Consider the following 21,751-nt stretch of genomic DNA (forward strand, 5'->3'; position numbering starts at 1 on the left):
GTTCAAAATACACATTTGAACAAATTTTACATGTAAAATAGATAAGCAAAAATAAAAGGTGGGAACTTCGAAGTAAAATTTAGATCATTCAACACTTGAATATATATAAAAGGTTTAATTTATTTTTTGTTAGTGTAGACAACGGCACAGACATAGCGACAAAGGACATTTACGCCAACACCTTCTAATCAAGCAAAGAGCTTAAAATAAAGTAAAGCCAAAAAGAATGAAATGAAAGATATTATGAAATTTGAAAACACACCCTTAGACACACAAGTTCTACAAAAATAGCAAAAGGCACAAAGGATTTCTGTGTGCGGGTGTGTGAGTGTGTGAACATGTGTACGAGCCTGGCAAAATGGCAGCCCTTTTTGGCCAAAGCCAAGCACCAAGACAGAGGCAGAGATGGTATAAATATATACAAAGCACACATAACTGTCAACCTATCCTTATCCGCCCAATACACCCCCCGGACCTACCATCCTTTTGGTGCGTGTTTGTTAATGAAATGTTTGCCTTTCGCATTTAGTTACGCTACGTTAGACACTTTTGCTTATTAGTGCAAAGCGCAATTTAAACGTTGGCCAAAGAGACAAGAAGAAAAGTGTTTTGGGGGAAAGTACAACTGGGAATGCCCTTAAAATAGGACCTTATAAGGCTTTAGCCATAGTAGCATTCAAGGTAGTGTGCAAGTTTATTATTGGTTTTTAAATAATGAAAAATATTAACACCGAACACTTACAGAAAATTATATAAAGAATAAGCAGCATTTTTACATTATATCCAGTACTTTTCCATAAAATCTTTTATTTCATGTTTTATGGCCAAAAAGGGTAAGTGTCACAGGTCCCGCTCTTTATAGAAGAGCATGTGTTTCTACATTACCAACGTTTAGGCGCCAACAGGCGACATCAGCAGCGAAAAAAAGAGACGGAGACAATGTCCTTGTATTAAGTTACGACAAAGGCCAAAGGCTCTTGTTTATTTCTCTGCTCCTTCTTCTCCAACTTTTCCGACTTATTCCTCTGGTTTTTCCGACTAAGGTTCAAGGTTATAGACGTGTGGGGCCTTGATTTCCTATGTTTTGTTTGTAGATTTGGCGCAGTGCGATAATTTCCACAGAATACGCAAAGTGTTGTGTGTATATGCACGTTTTTTGGGCAATTAAAAATTAAATTGCGCATACATCACGTACAAAAGGGAAACGCAGAGGAAAGGGACGCCGTGCCTGGCAATGACTTTTAAAGTTTAATTGGACTTTGAAAGCCGCTTTGGGATTCCAGACAATAAATCCGAGAAAGGCATTGAACGTAGTATTTGATAAGCCGAGTGAGCACGAAGAAACGATAGAAAAATAGTTTTTATTCAAATAAACGGAAAAGAAATGATAAATTTATAATTCCATTGCGAATTGCAGTTTGGGAGAAAAGGATTTGTTTGAAGTGTTAGTAAAATATCAATCAAAAACTACAAAATAAATTTAGGTCAGTGACAGAGACTTTCAAAATAATTTGTTTTGATCTGTTCTGAACAACGAAAAGTAAGTTAGATAACTTTTCCAGAAACATCCACTCATTCATCAATTTATATTTAATCCCAAGTCTTCCGCTGAATTGCCTTCGATGGCCACTGTTTTAATCCCTCAGGCTACCTTCGCAATTTCAAGTTTCCTTGGAGCAAAGGTGGTGGCACTAAAAACGTCTAAACGTCTTTGGTTGCACGGCTAAGCCGCAGCAGGTCGGAAACACCTGGACTGGCCCATAACCACAACAACCTCATAGAGCCGGCCCACTCTGCAGTTTATTTAAATTAAACCTTTTTTCACACAGGCATCCGCTTGGCTTGCTCTCCTTCGGTGGCGAGCAAAATGCTCGGTTTTTTTTCAATTAACTTTCTAGGCCAGCCGCAAAACAGCTACAAAATACAAGCAAGTAGACAAGCAGCTGTTGATGATAATGATGATGACGACGACGATGTCGGCGACGACCGAGAAGAAGTCCAACAAATTGCAAAATCCCCTCCAAGCCACACCAAGCACAACACCTAGAGCAGGGCAAACATCTTTCAGCCCTTTGGGCAGGTGAGCTCAACTTGACTATGCACTCGGTGCGTATACTTAACGTAAAACCCTAAACCACTAAAACCACCAAAGGAAAACATCGCTACAGTACACAGTCTCGTCATCATCAACAGCCATAGCCGTTTCGTTTGCGTAGTTTACTGGCCAACGTAGCATTTTATTTAAACTGCAGTTAATTTTCGCTAAAACATTTTAATTGTATTTTTGCAATCTGTCTCTTACAAGTTTTCCACAGGGTCAGTGTGGCCAGTGCGGAGAGAATGGCAAGTGGTAGCAAAATGCTGAAGGGGCAACAGCAGTCAAGGCAGAAGTAGACGAGAACATTGGGTTCAGGGTTAAGGGTCATCAGTTAAATGCAATTGAATATGTGTGCACTTCAATTACTTAAGTTCTTTGTACATTTAATATATGAAGTTTCTTTGTAAAATAAATCATAACAAACAACTACGAAACAGAGTTTTTAAGCTTCGCTTCAGCAGAGTTATACAACCTGTCATATCCACAAAAGCCCAGTTTTCACCAAGTCAGAACCACTGTGGATGGGTTTTTCGGTTAAGACCAGCACCCTGAGGTCTGAGGTCGCAATGGCCAAAGCCACTACCATTTTTAATGCAATAAAAGTCAACTTAAAATATGCAAATTACGGTAGTTTCGGAAAATTTGTGCAGGCTCCGAAGGAACCGCGAGGGAGGGACAAGCGAAATGGGAGGGGTCAGAGTCGCCGACTGAGGCTTATACTAAACTTCTTGCTAGTCCACTCTGTGGCAGTCTGTTGTCATTAACATTTCTCTGGGCCATGGACTTTTAATTGTGTCTACGACTGTGTCTGCAAACGACTCGGTCTCCTTCACTTCTGCTACTGGCTTTTTCGGGCTGGGCTGGGCTGGACGACTGGAATTGGTGACCTCAGGCCGTGTCACTCGGGGTGTCCTTTAGCAGTTGGCCCAAGACATTAATGTATATTAGTGTCGCAATAAATTAAAAGCATTTTGCTGTTCATATTTACCAGCTACCCAGCCGCACTTAGATCTAATTGCAACGAAGCAAGAGGAGCGAGCCAGACGGAATGGCATTTAAATGGCCACAACAAGGAGCCTAATCAAATGCTAAAACTCGTTCTGCTAAATCTTTTAATGAGCCAGCTAGCTTTCCCTTATGGCAGGCCAATATTGTTCTTTTGTAAATTACGCCTATCAATAAAAGGTCGGCGAAAAAGGGTGGCCAATCAGCCGAGGGTCGCCAACTTGTGACTCTCCGGCTAAGCTACTTAACCGGCGAAGGTGTCAAGTTTAGGAATCAATTACTACAGAGTATGCTAATGTGTAAGCCCCTTTTTTTGCCCTGTCTCTTGGCCTTCTAAGCAAACTTTTAACGCGGCTTACACAGCATAAAACTTGGCGAGGAAACCGTAGACTTTTGACAGTTAAATCGATTTAATGAAGGCAAGCACTCGCAGATAGCCTGGATTGATAATGGTTCGAATCAATCCCTAGAATTGAAAAGCAGAAACATTTTCTATGCAATATGTATTTAGTTCCAGTGAACTATTTTCGTATGCTTTCTTTGATCTTAAAACCCTCCTACGATTCGCAGCTTGGGAATTTAGGCGAACAAACATTGCTCGGGCAAAAGCTTTGCTGGCATTTCCTGTTTCCCCTCCGAATAAAAATCCAATGAGCCATTAGAAACACATGCCGCAAGTGAATGTTTGTGGGGCACATTCAAAGCATTCGAAGCATATTTTTGAGGCTCCCGGCGCGTGTTTTGCCCGAGTTCACAACTTAAATTACGCAGCTAGCACACGCACACAGGCACCCCAACTTTTACCCATTCCGCCGGAGTTCATAGCCTTTGATTGATGAAGAGGCAATTCGTTGGGAGAAGCTCGTCGGCCACGCCAGTGTTAAACACTAATGGCAGCTTAAATTAGATTACAGAAGACTCGTTTCCCCGAATACGATGGTGAAATGTTGGAGTGCCTGAGCATGACCAACGCATTTGCAACCAAATCCCCCGCCTACGTTTCCATTTCCACTAGCATTTGTATTTTATAGGGAGCATTTTTTTGGAGTGCCATTTATTTAAACTATTCTTGCTCGATTCCAGTAATTCGACAAAAGTGAACCCAGCCAAAACTCAGCTGGTATCAAAAATCAGCTCATAAAAATCGCACAAAAAGACATAAATAAGATTTATTGTTATAGTTTTCCCCCACCTCACACACTAGCGCACCTCGAACAGACGGGGTTTCAATTGCCATTACGTATACGCAGCGTGTGCTTCCAAATGTCCAAACGAGTTTTCGGCCCGGCCCCAGCTGTTTGGGCTTTTATATTGGTGTTAAATTTCACGTAAAAAGTGCACTAAAAATTAAATATAAATATTTGCTTAAGGCCATTAAAATACCCTAAAAGCAAGCTATATGGGTTTCTAATACATGTTGAGGCTTCTTTTAAGCGGAACTCTCTTAGCGGATCGTGTTGGTAACTGCCAATGTTTTGATGTTGTTTAATAAGGTGAATAAAAATATAGTTAAATAGTTAATCTCTGATCACATATCTGTAGATGCAGCGCATTAGATAGTCGTTGTAAAGAAGTTTAAGCTTTGAGATTTAGCTTTCATATCGTGTTAAAGTCAGAACACGAACCCAAATCCTTTATTATGCAGATAGCACGGCGAAGTGGGGGGCTACTTGCTCTGCGGAATTTCATGGTTACAAATAGTTAATGTACAGTTAATTATTACATAATCACTAACCAACACGAAACGAGGCGGAGTACCCACATCTGAAATCCCGCACAGTAGCTATGGTCAAGTCAAGTACATTGACTCGCACTATACATTTATTTGTGCTTCTCACATTTATATTGTTTTATTTCCAGCTTGATCTCCCTATCCCTCCACTTCGTCGTATGTTTGCTGGCTATAAATATTAATTATAAAACACGATATCCATTATATAGTTCTTCAGGCACGAATTCATCATCATCAAGAGTAGAAGCTAACTGAAGGGGTTGTTGGTATGGGCTTCCAGGTACTCAATTTGAGGGTAAATTACCTATTGCTGAACCCTTAAATAGGCGAAGCTTTGTTTTGTATGGGTAAAAGTTGTGTCCTATTTTTAAATTGCTTTGCTTCGCAGAGAATTCAACGTAACTTTATTTATTCATCAGTGGAATTAAATCCTAAACGTAAATGTTTCTTGGCTCAGGTAAACATTGATTGAATTTCTTAGTAAACAGTAATTGATTTAGATTTCAAAGAAATTAGAGTTAAAGTCGTAAACTTGAAAAGTTGTATGTATGTTGTATGTATGTAGCTTATTTTTATTCATATTGTCACCATAATCACGAAGACGATCGAAGATTAAAGTTGTTCAAGGTCTTTTTTATTAAATTTTTATGGGCTTAAAGTTCTTAAAACTGTAAAATTTCCTTACTTTTTTCCCACCAGTTCATTAAATTGTGGCAACCTTAAACATATATATTTGGCCAACAGCATTCAAAATACAAACAATATTTATACCCGCTACTCGTCGAGTAAAAGGGTATACTAGATTAATTGAAAAGTATGTAACAGGTAGAAGGAGTATAGAAAGTATCTGTATTCTTCACCAGGTTGATGGTGAACGAGTTATCTGGCCATCTCCGTCTATCCGTATAAACATAAAAAACTAAAAACATTTTTCGCCACGCCAATTTCTACCTATATTCCAGAATTTGAATTTCTAGGTCGCAGTTGCACAAGTTGAGTAAGGGGTATTTGATAGTCAGGCAACTCGATCTTAGCATTCTCTGTTGTGTTTTGAGTTGGCTTGTTGCTTTCCCAACGCAGCAGCCCCTTTGGCCAACATGCCTTTTCTCATTTTCTATGTATTATGTAATAACACCGTAAAATAATTTATGGCAAATGAAAGTCACAAAAATGCGAGAACAGGCGGCAAGCCAACGGCACCAAAGTTGGTTTCATGCCCCATTCACCAGGCAGCTTTCTATTACCTTTCCCCTTCGGACTTTCGTAAACCCTTTTCCAAGGCGACTCTTTTGAAATGGGCGTAGTACATTTTTGGGCGAACTAAGACACACAAATACAGGCAAAAAGACGCCTTGGCAGGACATGTAAACTTTCATTTTCTCCGCTCTTTTGGCCAGAATTTCCCTTTAACCGTGTCGAGAAAAGGTGCAAAAAGAATGTACGGCTTATACTTTTCATGTATCAAAGCTTTTGTGATCATTCGTCTAGCCTTTCAGCCACGCCCCTTCGTTCCGCACCATTGTCGCACAAAATGCTTTTAGCGTTTTTTTTTGGAAATTTTGGGCAAGCCTTTGTTTTAAAAGCTTTTGTTGCGCGTGCTTTGAATTTTTTGCCTCTGCTGCTGCTGCATTTTGATGTTTGGCGAAAATTGCGCGACAAAATTCACAAAGGAGCCAAAAATGCAGCGAGTCCTTCCACCATCAAACCACCATATTAGTTTCACCAAAGCCGAGAGAAATATTCGCTTATAAGCGTAACAAAAGTGTGCTTTACTTTTGGAATCTTTTGAAAATCTCTGAATTTCACTTACAGCTAGAAAGGAAGCTGTCTTCAGAAAGCGGAAGCTTAAATTCCCTTAAAGTTATTACACATTTAATTATACATTTCGGCTGCAATTCTTGTTTATAATATTTCTAATTTTTCCATTGTCTCATTAACAGCGTGGCAACCTTCCAACTCAGTTTAATATACCCTTTGCAATGGTTTTATAAGGTAAATAAATCCGTTGTTAAATATTTACACCACCCCCATATTAAAAGTGACAAATATAGAAAGTTCACCCCCCAATTCCTTAATTAATTAAAGCCACAGAACCGTGGGCGTGCTTCAATCCCATCTGTTCTTCTGTGAGCACCTGTCAACCTGCTGTCAATTCATCCCTTGAAGTTGCCTCCTGCACTGCGAACTTTACAACTTCCCTCAAACGCGTTTGTCACTCACCTAAACTCAAACTTGAATTTTGATTGGCAAAAGTATTTTTAAAGAGCCTAATTTGTGGTTGCTGGAGCAAATACCTGGAAATGTTTTAGTTTTGCTACCCTAAGTGGTAAATATAGGATCAAGTTACTTGAAAATGATACTTTAAGCTTTCAAACTGAAACCTCTTCATTATGTTATTATACAGAACTGAATCAATAAAACTGAGCTCTGAAAAGGTGAGAACATTCCTATTTATAAAAATTGTTGCACGAAAAATCATAAAACTTGTCAGCGGCCACTAAAGCCGCACAACTGCATTGTGAAAATGCTACATGTTGAAGTCAACTATAAAAAACCAACTCAATTTCCAGCCACACAAAGCAATTTTAGCGGTTGGCTTGCTTGGACGCCGTATGAGGGGTTAATCCTTCATCGTTCTCGAGGATACAATTTCGGCAAAAAGCGTCAATCGTCGGATCCTTCGCTTGTTTGTTTTTCCTAAAGTTTTCTATTTATTTTTGTTTTTTTTGGGGGGGTGACCAAAACGTGCCACAAAAGTTTACCGCCCAAAAATACGGCGAAGGTGATGCGACGACTGACCCCGTAGTCCGCATTCTTTTTCCAGCCCCCGAAGCATTTGGCAACTGCTGCAACTCAACGCGTTGACAAGTTTTTGGAAATCGCTGGCGCTGGTAGAAAGGACATTCGTCAGTTAGTCAGTGTGTCAGTCAGTCGTTGCCTGTTCCCAGTTCGTTGCATACTTTTGGCCGCCTGTTTAGCGAGGATGCATTAGCAGGAGGTGGTGAAGACAAAAGGAGTAGTAACAGGCGAGGGAACTCGCCAGGCAACTCCTTAAAGATTTATTATAGCCCCTGTTGTTGTTGGCTACTTTCGGGTAGGTTCCGAGTGATAAAATGCTTGACACTTTTCTAAACGGCCAAACTTTTTGACTGCCAAGAGATTGTCCCTCATCCTCTCCCTCTGCGTCTCGGTTCTAGCCTTTAGTCCTGTACTTTTTAATGCTCCATAATGTTTGTTCCCTTCAGCTCCAGCTCCAGTTCCAGCTTCAGGGGCAACCCAGGTATCTTATCCCTTTCCCAGCTTCAGTGTCTTTTTTTCCACAGTTTGTTGACACTGTCTGGCTTAGAGAGCGCATAAAGTGGAAATGATTTACACAGTTCACCTTGCTTCTGTTCTGGTTGCGTGTGTGTTCCTACATCCTGTGGGCATAATAAATAGCCCAAGCTTTTGGTCTGGCAGTTTTGTCAAATAGCTCTTCGGAGCTCAAAACACCTAAAAGCTGTTGTGTTTTTCCATGCCGGCCCAAGACTTTACCGGGAACTCTCCATGGAGGCAGCTTAGCTGGGAATTCTCCGCAGTGAAGAACGGAGCGCGTGTGACAAGTGCAAAAATCTTGGGAATAAAGTTTTCAATCAACTGCGCAAGTTAGCATGGCTTTGATTTGTGGCACTTTTTGCACTCATCCACGGCTTAAGAACGTGGTTTTTATGACGTTACTGGCATTTATACTTCCTTTCGGTTTTATATTAAAATACTAAAGGGTGCTACAGGAATTCTGTTCATCTGATGCAAAAGCAGTCATTTTCTTACTAATAAAAGTGAAAAAGCTTAAGATAGGTATTAGAGCTTCCCTTATAAATGTATTATAAATGTATGTAAGCCATACTTAATATTCAACAATCTTAGTCATTTCCATTACTCCACCCTTAAGAACATTCCTAAATATGAATCAAATATGTCCAAACTTGCAGCATCGCTTACATTAGCTTAGATCGCATTACTTCAAAGGTACGTGTTTTTTTTGCGCTGCCACCTTCATCTAGTGTAATACCTATTCCGCTGCCCCATCCTGTTCAAAATTCTATAAGCATTTGCTTGGGTGCTAATGGACAGTTTAGAGAGGCAGCCAAACGAGAAGCTACTCGTACTGTGGAACTTCCAGCTGGACTCGGGGCAAAACTTACAACGGAGCGAAATGAAATCATAAATGCCAGGACACGTGCCAGGACAACGTGCCTCCAGTTGCAACGAGGTGTTAAAGTTTTTTCCACCAAGCTCCCACCTTCCCCAGAGTTCAACTCCTTGCTGTACTTTTTGGCAGCGCCCGACGAGTCGCGAGTGGTTCGCAGTCCGAATGCTGGTTAGTTAAATATTTAAATTTATTTATTGGACTTGGCTTGGACCCGCCCTGCAGCCACGGCCATTTAAAATAATCAAAAAAAAGAATAACTAACTAAGAGGGATAGAGGTGGACTTACCGTGTGAATCCTTCGAGGATATGCCTCCGCTGCCGGATCCTCCGCCGCCAGGACCCATGCTGCTGCCTCCGCCGGACATTCCTACGCCGGAAGTGGAATGCAGGCGCGCTAATGTGACCGGCATTAGCAGTGCCATCGCCAGCAGCAGGACCATAAAAATTTTCCACATTGTTAACGTGGCCATTTGACTTTTATTGCACTTCATTTTCCCCTTTCTACACCCCCTCTCTGTCTCTATATATATATATATATTTTTCTTATAATTTTCCTTTTAGATCTTCGTTCTCCGTTCAACCTTCGCCCGGTTGTTGATTTTAATTTGATGTGACTTAAGTTGGATTTGGTTTGCAGATTTGGCGCTGCAGTTTTTCTTTCTTCTCGCCGACTTCACCAGTTTCAGTTTCCCGTCCGTCCTTCTAATGGAAGCACATTTTCGATTTTCTCCTGTCTCTGCTTTTCTCGGTGGCAGCAGCTGCAATTGGGAAAAAAAATTAAGAGGATGGGGTAAATCCATTGGTTTGAGTATTGAGAACTTTTTAGTTTGGAGGCTAGTTAAAAAGTTGAACAAGTTTCTTTGCTCTTTTATTCCACTCCCATTTCATATATACATATATATAAAAAACTGTATATATATGCGTGTTTTTTTGTTAAAGTCAAGTTGAAGCCGCAATTATCGAGTTGTAAGGCGACGCGCCCCGTTAAGACCTCACACAGATGTTCATGTTCACAGGGTGGGGAAAAACTCAATTTCGGGAAGGAAAGTTTCTCAAAGAGAGATGAGCAAGTTCGTCACCTTGCCGAAAAGTTTGGCCGTTTGTGGAGGTGAATCAAAAGGTGGTTTGACAACATTAGTCATGGAATTTAAAGAGAGTAATTATTGAAGCGAGAGTTTAGAGTGGAATAATAAAATATTACCAGTCTTAAACTTTTAATTTTGTTGGCGAAACCGGTGGCTTGCATAATAAGGTACATTTCATTCTTTTGGATTACACCTTATAACAGAGTGGAGGTGACTTGTCAAAGCTAATTAAAATGTGCCCTATACTTAAGTGTCACTTAAGTGATGACGATCAATTAATAGCTGTAATGAAATTACTGGATATATGAAGAAAAACTAGTTTAAGCTGGTGGCATTCACTTTTAAAGTGTAATAAATTTAAAAAAAAAAGTCCGTATAAGAACCAAATGTCTCTCTTTTATTTAAAAAAAATAAATTTCCCCGTACAGTTGGCTGGAGTTACAGATAAGGCATTGAGTCAGAAAAGAAGTTTCCCTTTCCGTTCATCAAACCCTACCTCATCGCAACCCCTAGACTTGCCCTCTAACCATTCATAGATTGGCAGCGAAAGATAAAATTCGCCATAAGCAATATTCAACAAAGGACAAGAAATATGGTATTTTACCTTGAGACACAAAATAACTGACATAAAATAAAAGGTTTCGAAATTGGCACACGACTGGAGAACAAAAAAGTCATCCCATGTATCTCTCTTCCGGGAAAGATGTCCCCAGCAAATAATAATGATTTGCAAATATACATATAAAGCAAGGGGTATGGACGCAACCCAGAGGTGAGCAGGGAAACCAAATGCTGACAAAGGAGGAAAAGGTACCGCCAATAAACAGACACAAAAGGTAGCCAGGGAAGGCACAAAACTGGATGATGATGGAAAAGATGTTAGCCCTGGGATGGCGTAGTACAAAACAAAAAAAGGCAAATCAATAGGCTGCAAGGCGGTGGGAAAATATCAACCCAAAGTTGGGTCGAAATTTTTCAAGTTTTCCGTGCTAAGGAATCCCACACTTGGCATCCTGTCGCTCCTCCCATTTATACCATTGTCATTTTGTCAACGTGTCCGTTGAGTGTCGTGAACTTGGCAGAGGAGGGTGGAACCTGCCTTTAATAATGATAAGAATGTAAGACAGCGCAATAAGCGACCAAAATTATGAGCAGGAGATAAGCAACCAGAGGAAACTGCCGGAAAGGTGCCAATGTGAGGCAATATAGTAATAATAATAACAAAAGAACTGCGCGAAAAAAGATCCCACCACCCTTAGGAAGAAAATAATAATGATAAAACTAATGGGCCGACTGGCAATTATAAAAAAGAATTGCTCATACTTTACTCATCAGAAAAAATGGTTGCAAATATATAAACTGTGAGGGAAGTGCAAGGGGAGGAGGAGGTAGGAGGTAGTAGGGGGCTCAACTTGAACTACACTTGAGCAATTTGCGCACAGTCGAGTGCGCACATTAACCCACACAAAGAGCGCTGTATGTGCGCTCCAAAACAAGCAACAAAACCAACAATGGAAAATGGCAAAATCAACATGGCGTACAGTGAGCGGAAACGGAAACGCTGGCCGGCCGAGCTAGCGACCAGCAACAGAGCCATCCAACCAATAGACAAACATAGAGAGGCATGTTGCGGTGCGGGGGACACCCAGAGAAAACCGAAAAATAAATAAAAAACATTGCAAGAAGTGGGAAAATAGTCCGAATGTGGAATTCCCTTGCTGCATCTTAATGTACAAGTTGTTAAAGTTTATTAGATCTTCTAATCAAATCAAATTCCTTGAACAGGCACTTTAAATAAATGAAGATTTTGCTGTATTGCCATTAAAAAATAGGGTAAGTATTTGACATTTATTTAATCCATAATCCATCGACTCACATGTGATAAGTGAGAAAAAGTTTCCTTTGCCCAAGTAAAACTACGACCCAAAGCGAAGTCAGCCAATTACGGAGAAGAGGGCATTAGGCATAACGTTGGAGTTAGAATACAGAGATACATTTGATAGACACATTTTATTGCATGCAGTCGTCGTCAGTGGCCTGTCGCTGCTTCTATTCAGTGGCTGACAGACTGGAGAACTGGGGAACTGAAGTGCCCGGGGCAAGGATCTGCTACAGCCAAAGCGGGACTCATACTCAGACCATCTAGACAAAATACAATAGTTGTGGCACTTTCTCCCCTCCCTTCTGTCAATGGCTGCCAGGCACTTCCTGACCCTCGGTTGGCCTCTTACTCTGTGTGCCTGCTCGAATGTCTGTTGTAGTTTATTATTCCCGCCAGCCTCATTCTTTTCTATTTGGTCTAAATAAATTTTTATCATGTGCAAAGGGCCATGGAGAACAAACAATTCCGTAGTGCCTTTATCTCGGACGGACTCTGGCTAGTCCGTCACTTCAATCTGCCATGCACTTGGTACCTCATTCCGAACGCCAGTCACTCATTCAGTTATTCATTCACTCACTTCCCTCCGCATCCCCCGTATCATCCACTTCCCATCCACAGGATTCAGCCTGTTTCGCCTGTTTCTTATGGCCTTTGTGGTTATCGAAGCGATCATTCGGAACATGCACAGAGTTTTTTCACTGTTTTTGGCTTTATTCCTCCCCCGAATTTGCGCAAAAAGTTATTAATGGCAAAAACGTTTAACATGCGAAAAATTTAAGAAATTGCTTTCATATTACGACATTAATGGAGGCGCGAACGATGCGATTGTTCCATATCTGATTTTTAGTGCCGTTGAGATTAATGCTGCCGGATAAAAGTACATCTATAGAAATAAATCTATAGCCATATATGTAAAGACAAGCCTTGGTTGACACATGGCCAACACTTAAGCCACTGGCTTTATGCTCCGGCAACCGTTGAAATTTATGTCCTTGCACAGGAAATATCTTTTCATGTTGTATTCCCACGCACAGTCGCACATTTATGTATAAATATTTATGGTTTATATGTACTTGCGGTCAGCCAGACGGCGTCAAATTGTTTTCGATGTTGTGGCCTAGTTCGATTAACTTTGATGGCCGAGTTAACGATAAATGTAAGCAACGTTTTTCTGTACTACCACGCGTATGCGGAAATTGACATTTTGGGAACGAATATTATTTTAAGAACAGTTATGTCCATGTGCTGAGATAAAATGAGCGAATCCTTAATAAGTTTAATATTTAACGGATCTACTATTTAGCCAAATATAGCTTCGACGTATGTAGCTTCTCAATTTGATTTCCCTTTTCTTGACTTCATGTAGAATAGAATCAAAAAAAATTTGAAATGGATTTAGCTAAGGAAGAGCCTTCGATACACAAATCAAACAGATGCCTCAGAAGAGGGACAAAAAGCCAGAATTAAGGCAAAGAAGATTCCTTCTATGTTTTCCTTCCCCTTTTCAAATATTGCCCTCCCCATGGCTGTTTCAATAAACTTATGCAAATATTCATTTTGGGGAAGTTTTTTTTTGACAAATGATAAGGCCAAACAAAAGGCAGCCAGACAAATAAAGTTTTCACACCCGAAAAAAGGCGGTTGAATAAGGGATAAGGAAAGAGATATCCGGCGGTTTGCTTAGGAAAATTAAAAGGGGACGCACATATAGTATATGTATGTAAACATGTACGGGAATAGGGAAGCGGAAGCCAAAGGAATGAGCGGAAATGCAGAGTTCTAAACAACTTTTCACCGGGTTTTCCATCATGTAAAGCCCACCAATCCACCTAAACAACTTATTCCTGGCTCACAGAGCACCACATCCCATTCCTCCGTGTAAAAGTAAACCGAAGTAAATTTCAATTTAACCTTCATCGAGCAAAACTCATTTATATTTATAAATTCGCCGACAACGATGCAGGGTAAAAGAATAAAATAAAAAACAGTGAGAGAGACTGAGAAAGAGACGGAATATGTAACCAGTATAAATAAATGCCATGCGGGAGGGCAAAAGGAAAAACACAATAAATAAAAATGCGTGTGTCTGTGGTGGCATAATAAAATTGCACCAAAGCCAGAAACAACCCAAGAAAACCTACCATCACAACGAACACACCATCCACATTCAAAGAAAACCCAGAAAATGGTACAGGGTAAGGTAAAGGACGAGGTACGTAATAAAAGTGAGGCAGGCCCACACGGAAGTGCGGCCAAAAGGGATAAAAATCCATCAAACTTGCAAATAAGCCACAAGACGAGCAAGATGAGTTTCAGACTTGCTTGTACAAGTCCATATAGTATAACCGAAAATGTAGGTAGCACTGAGCCCTCTCAAAGAATTCCCTTGGCTAAAGGCGGACATTGGCATCGTAAAAGGCAAAAATATTGCGCAAAATAATGTTTCATTTCGGTAAAATAACATACTCATCATTGAATATACAATATAAATGCAATGAGCAAGTCAAAGCAGTAAAGGCCGAAATGGGGAATATTCGACCTACGTTTAATGGCGAACTTCGGTGAAGGCACTTTAATGCTTGAATTATACTTGACCCAAAATTTCTATGATTAATTGCAGACATTTATTAAAATTTTACGACGTCTTGCCATTTATACCTTAACCATGATATACTTTGCATTTAGGTGAGCCATGTATGCATTTATTTTTGTAAATGTAATGTTAAAACATTATTTTAAAATTAGACCATAAATGCCAAAGTACTTTTAATGGCTAGGCACTTTGAAAGAATGCCACGAGATGTAAATGTAGCTTATCGAAAAGTATATTTCGGCGAATGGATATAAAATGTATCTCTTAAATTTAAAACACCTTTTAGGCGAATTATTTTTGGCACAATCAATCAATTTAAGCAATGCCAGACTTCAATGGCAGCCTATCCCATTGCCTTTAGCAACTCCAATTGCATTTTCTTTTCCAGGAACTTAACAAAACTCCCAAAGGACTGTGCTACCTACTCAAACATCTCCAGCAAAAGGTGAAAATTGTTCTGGAATCATCGCAGACACAGCTCCTTTACCCGTCCGCCAAAGTCGAAAAACCTCAGAGCAGACATCTGTTTGCTGCTTTTGGCGCTGTTTCGTGCCACGCCAGGTTTGTTTGCTGTTTGTTAATATAGAATTTTTTATGCCATTTCATTCTGTTATTGTTCAGATCGATTACGGTTACAAGTGCCAGATACTTGAGCGTGAAATTCGGCGGAAGCCGCACGTGTCTTCCAGCTGCCTTTTATTCAAGTTGATATTTCTGTTTTCCTTTTGGATAGTCTGTCATTAGGAAGATTGATTTCAAAAGAGTGGAAAATTTTCCCAATAGCACCTTTTGTTAGGTGAAAAGCAACCGCACGCAAAGCATTCTCATCCTTCCTGCTAAGGGAAGTGGAATTTGTGGTATTGTTCATTATGGTTTCCTCACATGTGCTGCTCACAACTAGCTTGTTCTACATGCCGAGTTACAACGATACTCGCCTGGATATATAATAATGTTTCAGTTGCTGCTTAAAATAAAATCATCAAATTATTAATAAATAAATCTACTTTCCAAGACCTTCGTACCACACTTCAATTTAAGAGCTTGTCGTTAAATACCAAAATTCAAGAGAACAAAACGCAGCGCAAATAAAGATTTACATTTCAATTTGCATTAGTGCAGAAGGCGAGGAAAAACTTTCTTAATGCACGCATTAAAAAAGAGTGATGAAATTGCATAAAACTTTAACCGAGTTGTAAGCAAAACTGCGGTCCGTTTGAAGGAGTGGGAGGGTAAAAAGTACATTAAAATCACATTAACCCGTCAACGATGAAGGTTGGGTATGCGTTACTTTTGTTTATACGGTTCGGCTTAATGCCTTTTTGAAGTAAGCACACACTCGTGGATAATGTTTTACGTACTCCTGATAAGCCATATATATTTATATATATATATATATATATACTCGTATATGTGTGTGCATGTCAACTAACCCCTAACTGCCTATCCCTTTGGGAAATGTATCTTTCCCCTTTCCTAGTTGCGTTGGACCCATTGCACGTAATTGACTTTTCGCCATAAATTTGTACTCCAACAAATGCAGGCAACACTCAACTACAGGGGCTTCCATTGCCCCCTCTCTTGGCAGCTCAATTAGCCATTAAGCTTTTCGAAATTGTCAAAAATGTTTTAAGGGGACAGTTCAGTACGGCAGTACAGCGAGCCAATCAAAAATTCAGTCTACGCACTTGTATCTCTACATTTGTATCTCGGCATTTGTATCTGCCTGTGGCAGAGGACAACCAGAATTCCGGTCAACAACGCACGCCCCTTCACCGTTATCTCTATTTTTGGGGTAGCCGTGCGTGTCCATTTAGACGCTTTGCATTGGCTTTGCTGGTGGCTCATTTGCATATTTTAATTGTCCAAAAATGAGAGGGAAATTCGTAAAATCACTGCAAGACTTAAATATTAACTTTGCCAGCAGTTTGTAATTTCTCACTCTTTCACTTCCATTTACTGAACTAATTTATTTATTTTCTCCGAAACTAAGCAGCAAATGTAAGCAAGTACTGCGTCTTGGCGGAGGTTGAAGGGAAAGGCCTGACGTTGTCACTTTTCCCTAATGAAAGACGGCATGCAAATTTAATAAACAGGCGAAAGGCATGAAATTTGGGTCCTCTTCAGGTGGGCTGTTCACAACTTTAGTTGGCCTGAGCTCAAGGAACTGCAACTTTGGGGCATGGACGGAACTTGCTCTTCTTGGCAGTGCCCCAGTATAAATGAAATATCAAATTAAATTAATTTTTATTTATTATCTTGACTGAATTTTACAACTCATTTTTAACGCGCAATGTACAAATTACATTCCACTAGGGTTTATTGAGAAGTTATATTAAAAAGTTGACTTTTGAGGTTATACAATTATTTCTCGAAAGTCAAATAAGTAATGAACATACTTATTTGATAAATTAAAATTAACTTTACACTTAAGTTATACTTCGTAGCAAAATTTAGATATTGGTAAAAAGTGTTGATATTTTACTTCTACAAGAAATTATCAGAAGCATTTACTTATCTTTTTGAATGTCTTTTTGTCCATTTTATACCTCTACTTTATTTTGCATTGCTAGACAAAGGAATGGATATAAAAAGATGAGCAAGACGGGAAAAAAACAAGTAAATAAACTTTAGGCAAAAGTTTTTGGCCAGTTGGCGCATTTTAAGTTACGGCAATCGACCCAGTGGCGTAGCGAAAAAGAGGAACAGAGGGGTACCACGGGGGAATATAAGTTGCGAGCGATGGGGGAAAAGTGAAGGGGCGGCCAAAGTGAAAAACTGGCGCATCGAGACAAGAGCTTAAACCGCGAATTCCACAGCTTCGACACTGAAAAAAGCCTTGCCATGTCTGCATAAAAACGAAAAAAGACCTTAAAAAATTAAACAAAATATAAATAAATAAGAAAAATTATTTAAAATATCGGTCAAAAAAGGATATTATATTTCATAATTTTTCACACAGTCACTGCCAAAGAGTTTTCTTGTCTATGCATTAAAAAACGGGGCCGAAATAATTATCTAGTGAACAATTTTCAAGCTACCAGACCGCGAACAATTTTAAAACAAGTCATTATTTCAGTTTCTAACTATGCATTCTCGGAATGAGAATGTAACAAGAATTTAATAAAATGGCAAACGAAATTAATTAATTCCTGGAAAGTAGCAGGAAGCATAATTTAGCTCAGTAGTTTTTCTCTATATGCAGCAACTGCGAAGGCGGGTGGCAATTTCAACTTTAGTTAGTAAACTTTTAGGCAAAAAGTCACTCTTAAAGAGCAAAAAGTGAGCTCGTCCAACTTACCTGGCGAGCAATTTAAATTTGTCCCACGCAGGATAATCCTTTATTGCAGTTGTTGCAATTTGTGTTTGCTGCTGCTGTTGCTGCTCTTGCTGCTGCTACTGTTATTGTTGCTACTGTTGCTGGACTTTTGTCACGCACAAGAAGGCAGTGGGCCAAGCCAACTTTGAACTGACCACGTGACCATCAAAACACAAACAAACACACGGTAACGAGGCTACACACACCGGGCCACACGAACAACAACAACAACACACACACACACACAACGAAGACACTGGGCCACTTGCAAATACTTAGTTGCTGGTTTTAATGTATGCCCCAAACGAGAACAGGGCAATTAAATCGCCTAAGAGGAGCGCCAGTGTAGCCTTTTGTGTGTGCAACAATATCAGCTGCTCGTTGAGTGAGTCGCATGATTTTATTTGCCTTTATTATTCGAAAACCAACAGCACGCAAACCCCAATGCAGTTCAAACCCCCAACCAAATTAGGAGCAGGTATATTCTAATTAGCTCCTATTGATTTCGATAATTGGTCCTTTCTGGCGGTACGAGATTTATATTTATTCGCGAAACAACGCACCCGATTCTTTGTGTATGTGGGTGCGAGTGTGTGTGCAGGACGAGACCCGATAACTTCGCTAATTCGATGGCTGCCGCTGCGAGCGTCAGCATCCCTGCAAAACCACGTTCAAAACAGTCCGACGGCTGAGCTTCAACTGAATCGGCCTGGCCAGCTCAGAGCCCCATAAGCCCCACAAGCCCCACAGTTCCCACAGTCCCCCGCCGGAAGTCGGCCGCCCGAAGCTCCGCTCCTCGGCAGCCGAACCCCGAAAACGAGCACGATCCGAGCCACAGGACAAGAGCCGAACGCAGCAAAGGATAACACGAGCGCCATACTCACGAGCATCTCTCAAAGCGGCTGAGTAAAGAGAACGAAATGAACTGCTAGCTCTCTGTGTTAACAAAATTAAATTATTTAAAATGCAATCACACACTTTTGCTAATATGGCTTAGTTAATTAAAAATGAATTTCATATTATACGCACAGAAATAAATCAGAAAATCCGTAGAATACTTATTAGCCAGCTTATTTATTATTTTCACCAACAGAAGCTAAGAAAATAAAATTTATGTTTTATGCTTTATTTACATTATTATTTATGAATCTATACCTTTTCTAAAATAGGTATTAATATGTACATATATTTCTTTATTTTATCTATTAATCATGTATTTTCATGTATCTGTTATCAACCGCCCAGTATTTGATCGGTAATTGTGAGATTTAGAAATTAGAGATAGGCAAGTGAAGAGCACTTTATGTAGTAGCTGAATTAAAACTTCAATTTAAAATCAAAGAGTAAAAGTCTTATACTTTCTTGAATTTTGGTATAAATGCGGTTCCGTGTCTTGGCTAAGCCTGGACTCCATGCACTATGTAAATATGTAGTGTAAGATGTAAAATGTTGTGTAAAATCTAGGTGCTGCCGATATTAGAAAGTCTTTTATAAAAGGGGAAAAAAATTGGTGATGGAATTAATTCCTAAAAAAAAAGGGATAGCCAATAAAAAAGAATTAAACAACGTCTTATAGCTGAAAGGAATAGCGAGTTTTGATTGCGACTTTTTCCTCTAGCTCTTACCATTCCACCCGTCAGCAATTACTGATAAAACCCAATCAAAACTACGGACTACCAGCTAATTAACTCCAGACTGACCTCATCCTTTCGCCGAATGGCTCCTTCGAGTTTTATCAACCCTCGCATTCCTTTTAACTGCAATCACTCAGAGTAAAAATTGTCGTCAAGTTAGGTACAAACTCATACAAGACGCGTAAAAAATGGCAAGCGAAGGAGGCAGACAGAAAATAAAACCCGAAAATGAATTGCAGCGAAATGTTCAAACACACTCTACGAAATTGACTTAAATAAATAAATGGCATAAAAACAAAGACAAAACACATGCGCAGCAAGAAAGTGAATCGAGAAGCAGGGGACAACGGCGCATCATAGAAACAAAGTGCATTCCCAGTAGGAAAATTGGGTGGGAAATTCCGAAAGAAGAGGCGGGACGGGGCGGGGCTGGTCTTGGTTGTTGTGTTAGCTTGTTGCAACATTTTCATTTCATTTTATTCAGTTCAGTCAATGCAATGCAACGTTCGAATGCAACAATTGCAGCGAGTGCAGCAAAGACAACGCTTAGTAGCTCATCCATTTTCATTTGTATTACGCAAAAGGCAAAGGACATGACCAAGTTGCAGAGGAATCTCAATCTCTTCGCGTTTTCCGCTCGCGTGAAATAAAAGCGTTGGCATTACTCAGCAAATACTTGTTTGCTTGTTGCCTTGACAAAAAGTCTATAACCCCCAACCCCCATAACCTCCCATAAGCCCCAAAAACCCCCTTCATTCCACCATTTCATGCTTTCCCCGGGGCTGCTCGTTAGCACAGCTGCCAAGAGAATTTATCTTACTCTCCCACGAATGCAACTATTTTATTTTTTTGCTTATTTTATTTTTGCCCTCATTGTTTCTGTGTGGCATATTGGACGTATTGTTAGCCCCACAATGATCGATGCAAATTGATGCGTATTGTTAATGGAATTTCCTCCATGCGCAAAACAGTATGGAAAAGTATGCAACACAAATTGGGCGGAAAGCAAAGGGAAACCAAGAAAGTATATTGTCAAGCTCACATTCGGCTTAGTGTGTCATGCAGCTCTCTAGAGATTTTGACATTGCCTTGATTTAAAAGGAAATGTGGGTAAAAACTGTAGCATTTAGATTTTCTTGATTTATGTATGCAGCTTGCAAGCATAAAGTTACAGTTTCAGTGTTTATCCGACTATTTAACCACGCAAAATACCTTTCTCACTTCGAATTCTTTAAATGTAAGTATAGAAAAAAAAAGGACCTGAAGACGCCAAGGAGGTAAAGGAAAAAATGTCATAAATATGAACGTTTGCAATTTGTTTATATTAAAATTGAGAGTCAAAAAGCATCCTAAGGTGCTGGGTGGGACGGTGTTCTTGTATCCCGTGCCCAGATTCCCATTGCATTTGCCTCTGCCAACTGCTCCATTCCCCTGCTCCTCCTCCTCTTCAGTATCGCCTGCTGTTTTGTGAATTATGCGCCTTCCGTTGCATGCGGCGGCATTTCCCAGCCCGAGCCCAGGCGCAGGCCAGTGCACTGAGAAAAAATGCTGCGCTTTGACTGCAGATAGTATAAAGTATAAATAGTATCTTCCTGTTTATTGAACGGGTAAGTTCAGATACGGATATATTTTATGGCTCTTTACTTTCTTTCTAAGGTGCTAATATAAGTTATGCCAGCACTGTTACTTAAATCATTATTCCTCTACAACTCTTTCTTGTTCTTCTGATATTAGTTAGTTACTCAGCAAGGCATAACTCCAAAAGCTAATCCTCTTCTGCAGTTTGCCGTGTAGCTGTTGGCGCTCCCAAGGCCCAAGTCCAAATAATGGCTTGACGCGCCTGGCTGCATATTTTTGAAGTCAGCGTAGTGGCGGAATGTGTGTGGGAGAAAGGGGTGGGGGGCGTAGGAGAGCCAGTCCGCCCACAACTAACTGCGCTCGTTTTTGTAATAAAAATGTCATAAATCTTGATTCCTTGAACTCTAAACCGAAAAGCGTGCGATAGCGACACAGGACATCGCACTGTCCTTCTCGCTCGCACGCGCTGCCAGAAGTGGGTGGTCGAGGTGGGTGGGCAATATAACTGTCTATTTATGCTCGCCTTGCATATGAAGTACATTTTATTTGTTTTTATTTATTTGCACTCGCTCGCAATGCTTTGTCCTACCCTTTGGCGCTCCGCAGGGCAGGATTCTCTGCTGGGATAATTGATTT

General features: G+C 40.1%; 1 protein-coding gene across 1 annotated transcript in view; it reads right to left on the bottom strand.

Annotated features, from left to right (window-relative positions):
* Positions 1–18,607, bottom strand: part of LOC6528275 (neural cell adhesion molecule 1) — a 76,534-nt gene extending 57,927 nt beyond the window's left edge. The window contains exons 1-2 of the mRNA XM_002089292.3: positions 17,886–18,607; positions 9,314–9,785 (exon numbers count right to left, since the gene is read on the bottom strand). Coding sequence (XP_002089328.2) covers positions 9,314–9,518 — 205 coding nt within the window. The 5' untranslated portion in view covers positions 9,519–9,785; positions 17,886–18,607. The remainder of the gene's footprint in view (positions 1–9,313; positions 9,786–17,885) is intronic.
* Between the last annotated feature and the right edge of the window lie 3,144 nt (positions 18,608–21,751).

The sequence above is a fragment of the Drosophila yakuba genome, chromosome 2L, assembly GCF_016746365.2.
Source record: "Drosophila yakuba strain Tai18E2 chromosome 2L, Prin_Dyak_Tai18E2_2.1, whole genome shotgun sequence".
In the NCBI taxonomy this organism is placed as follows: domain Eukaryota; kingdom Metazoa; phylum Arthropoda; class Insecta; order Diptera; family Drosophilidae; genus Drosophila; species Drosophila yakuba.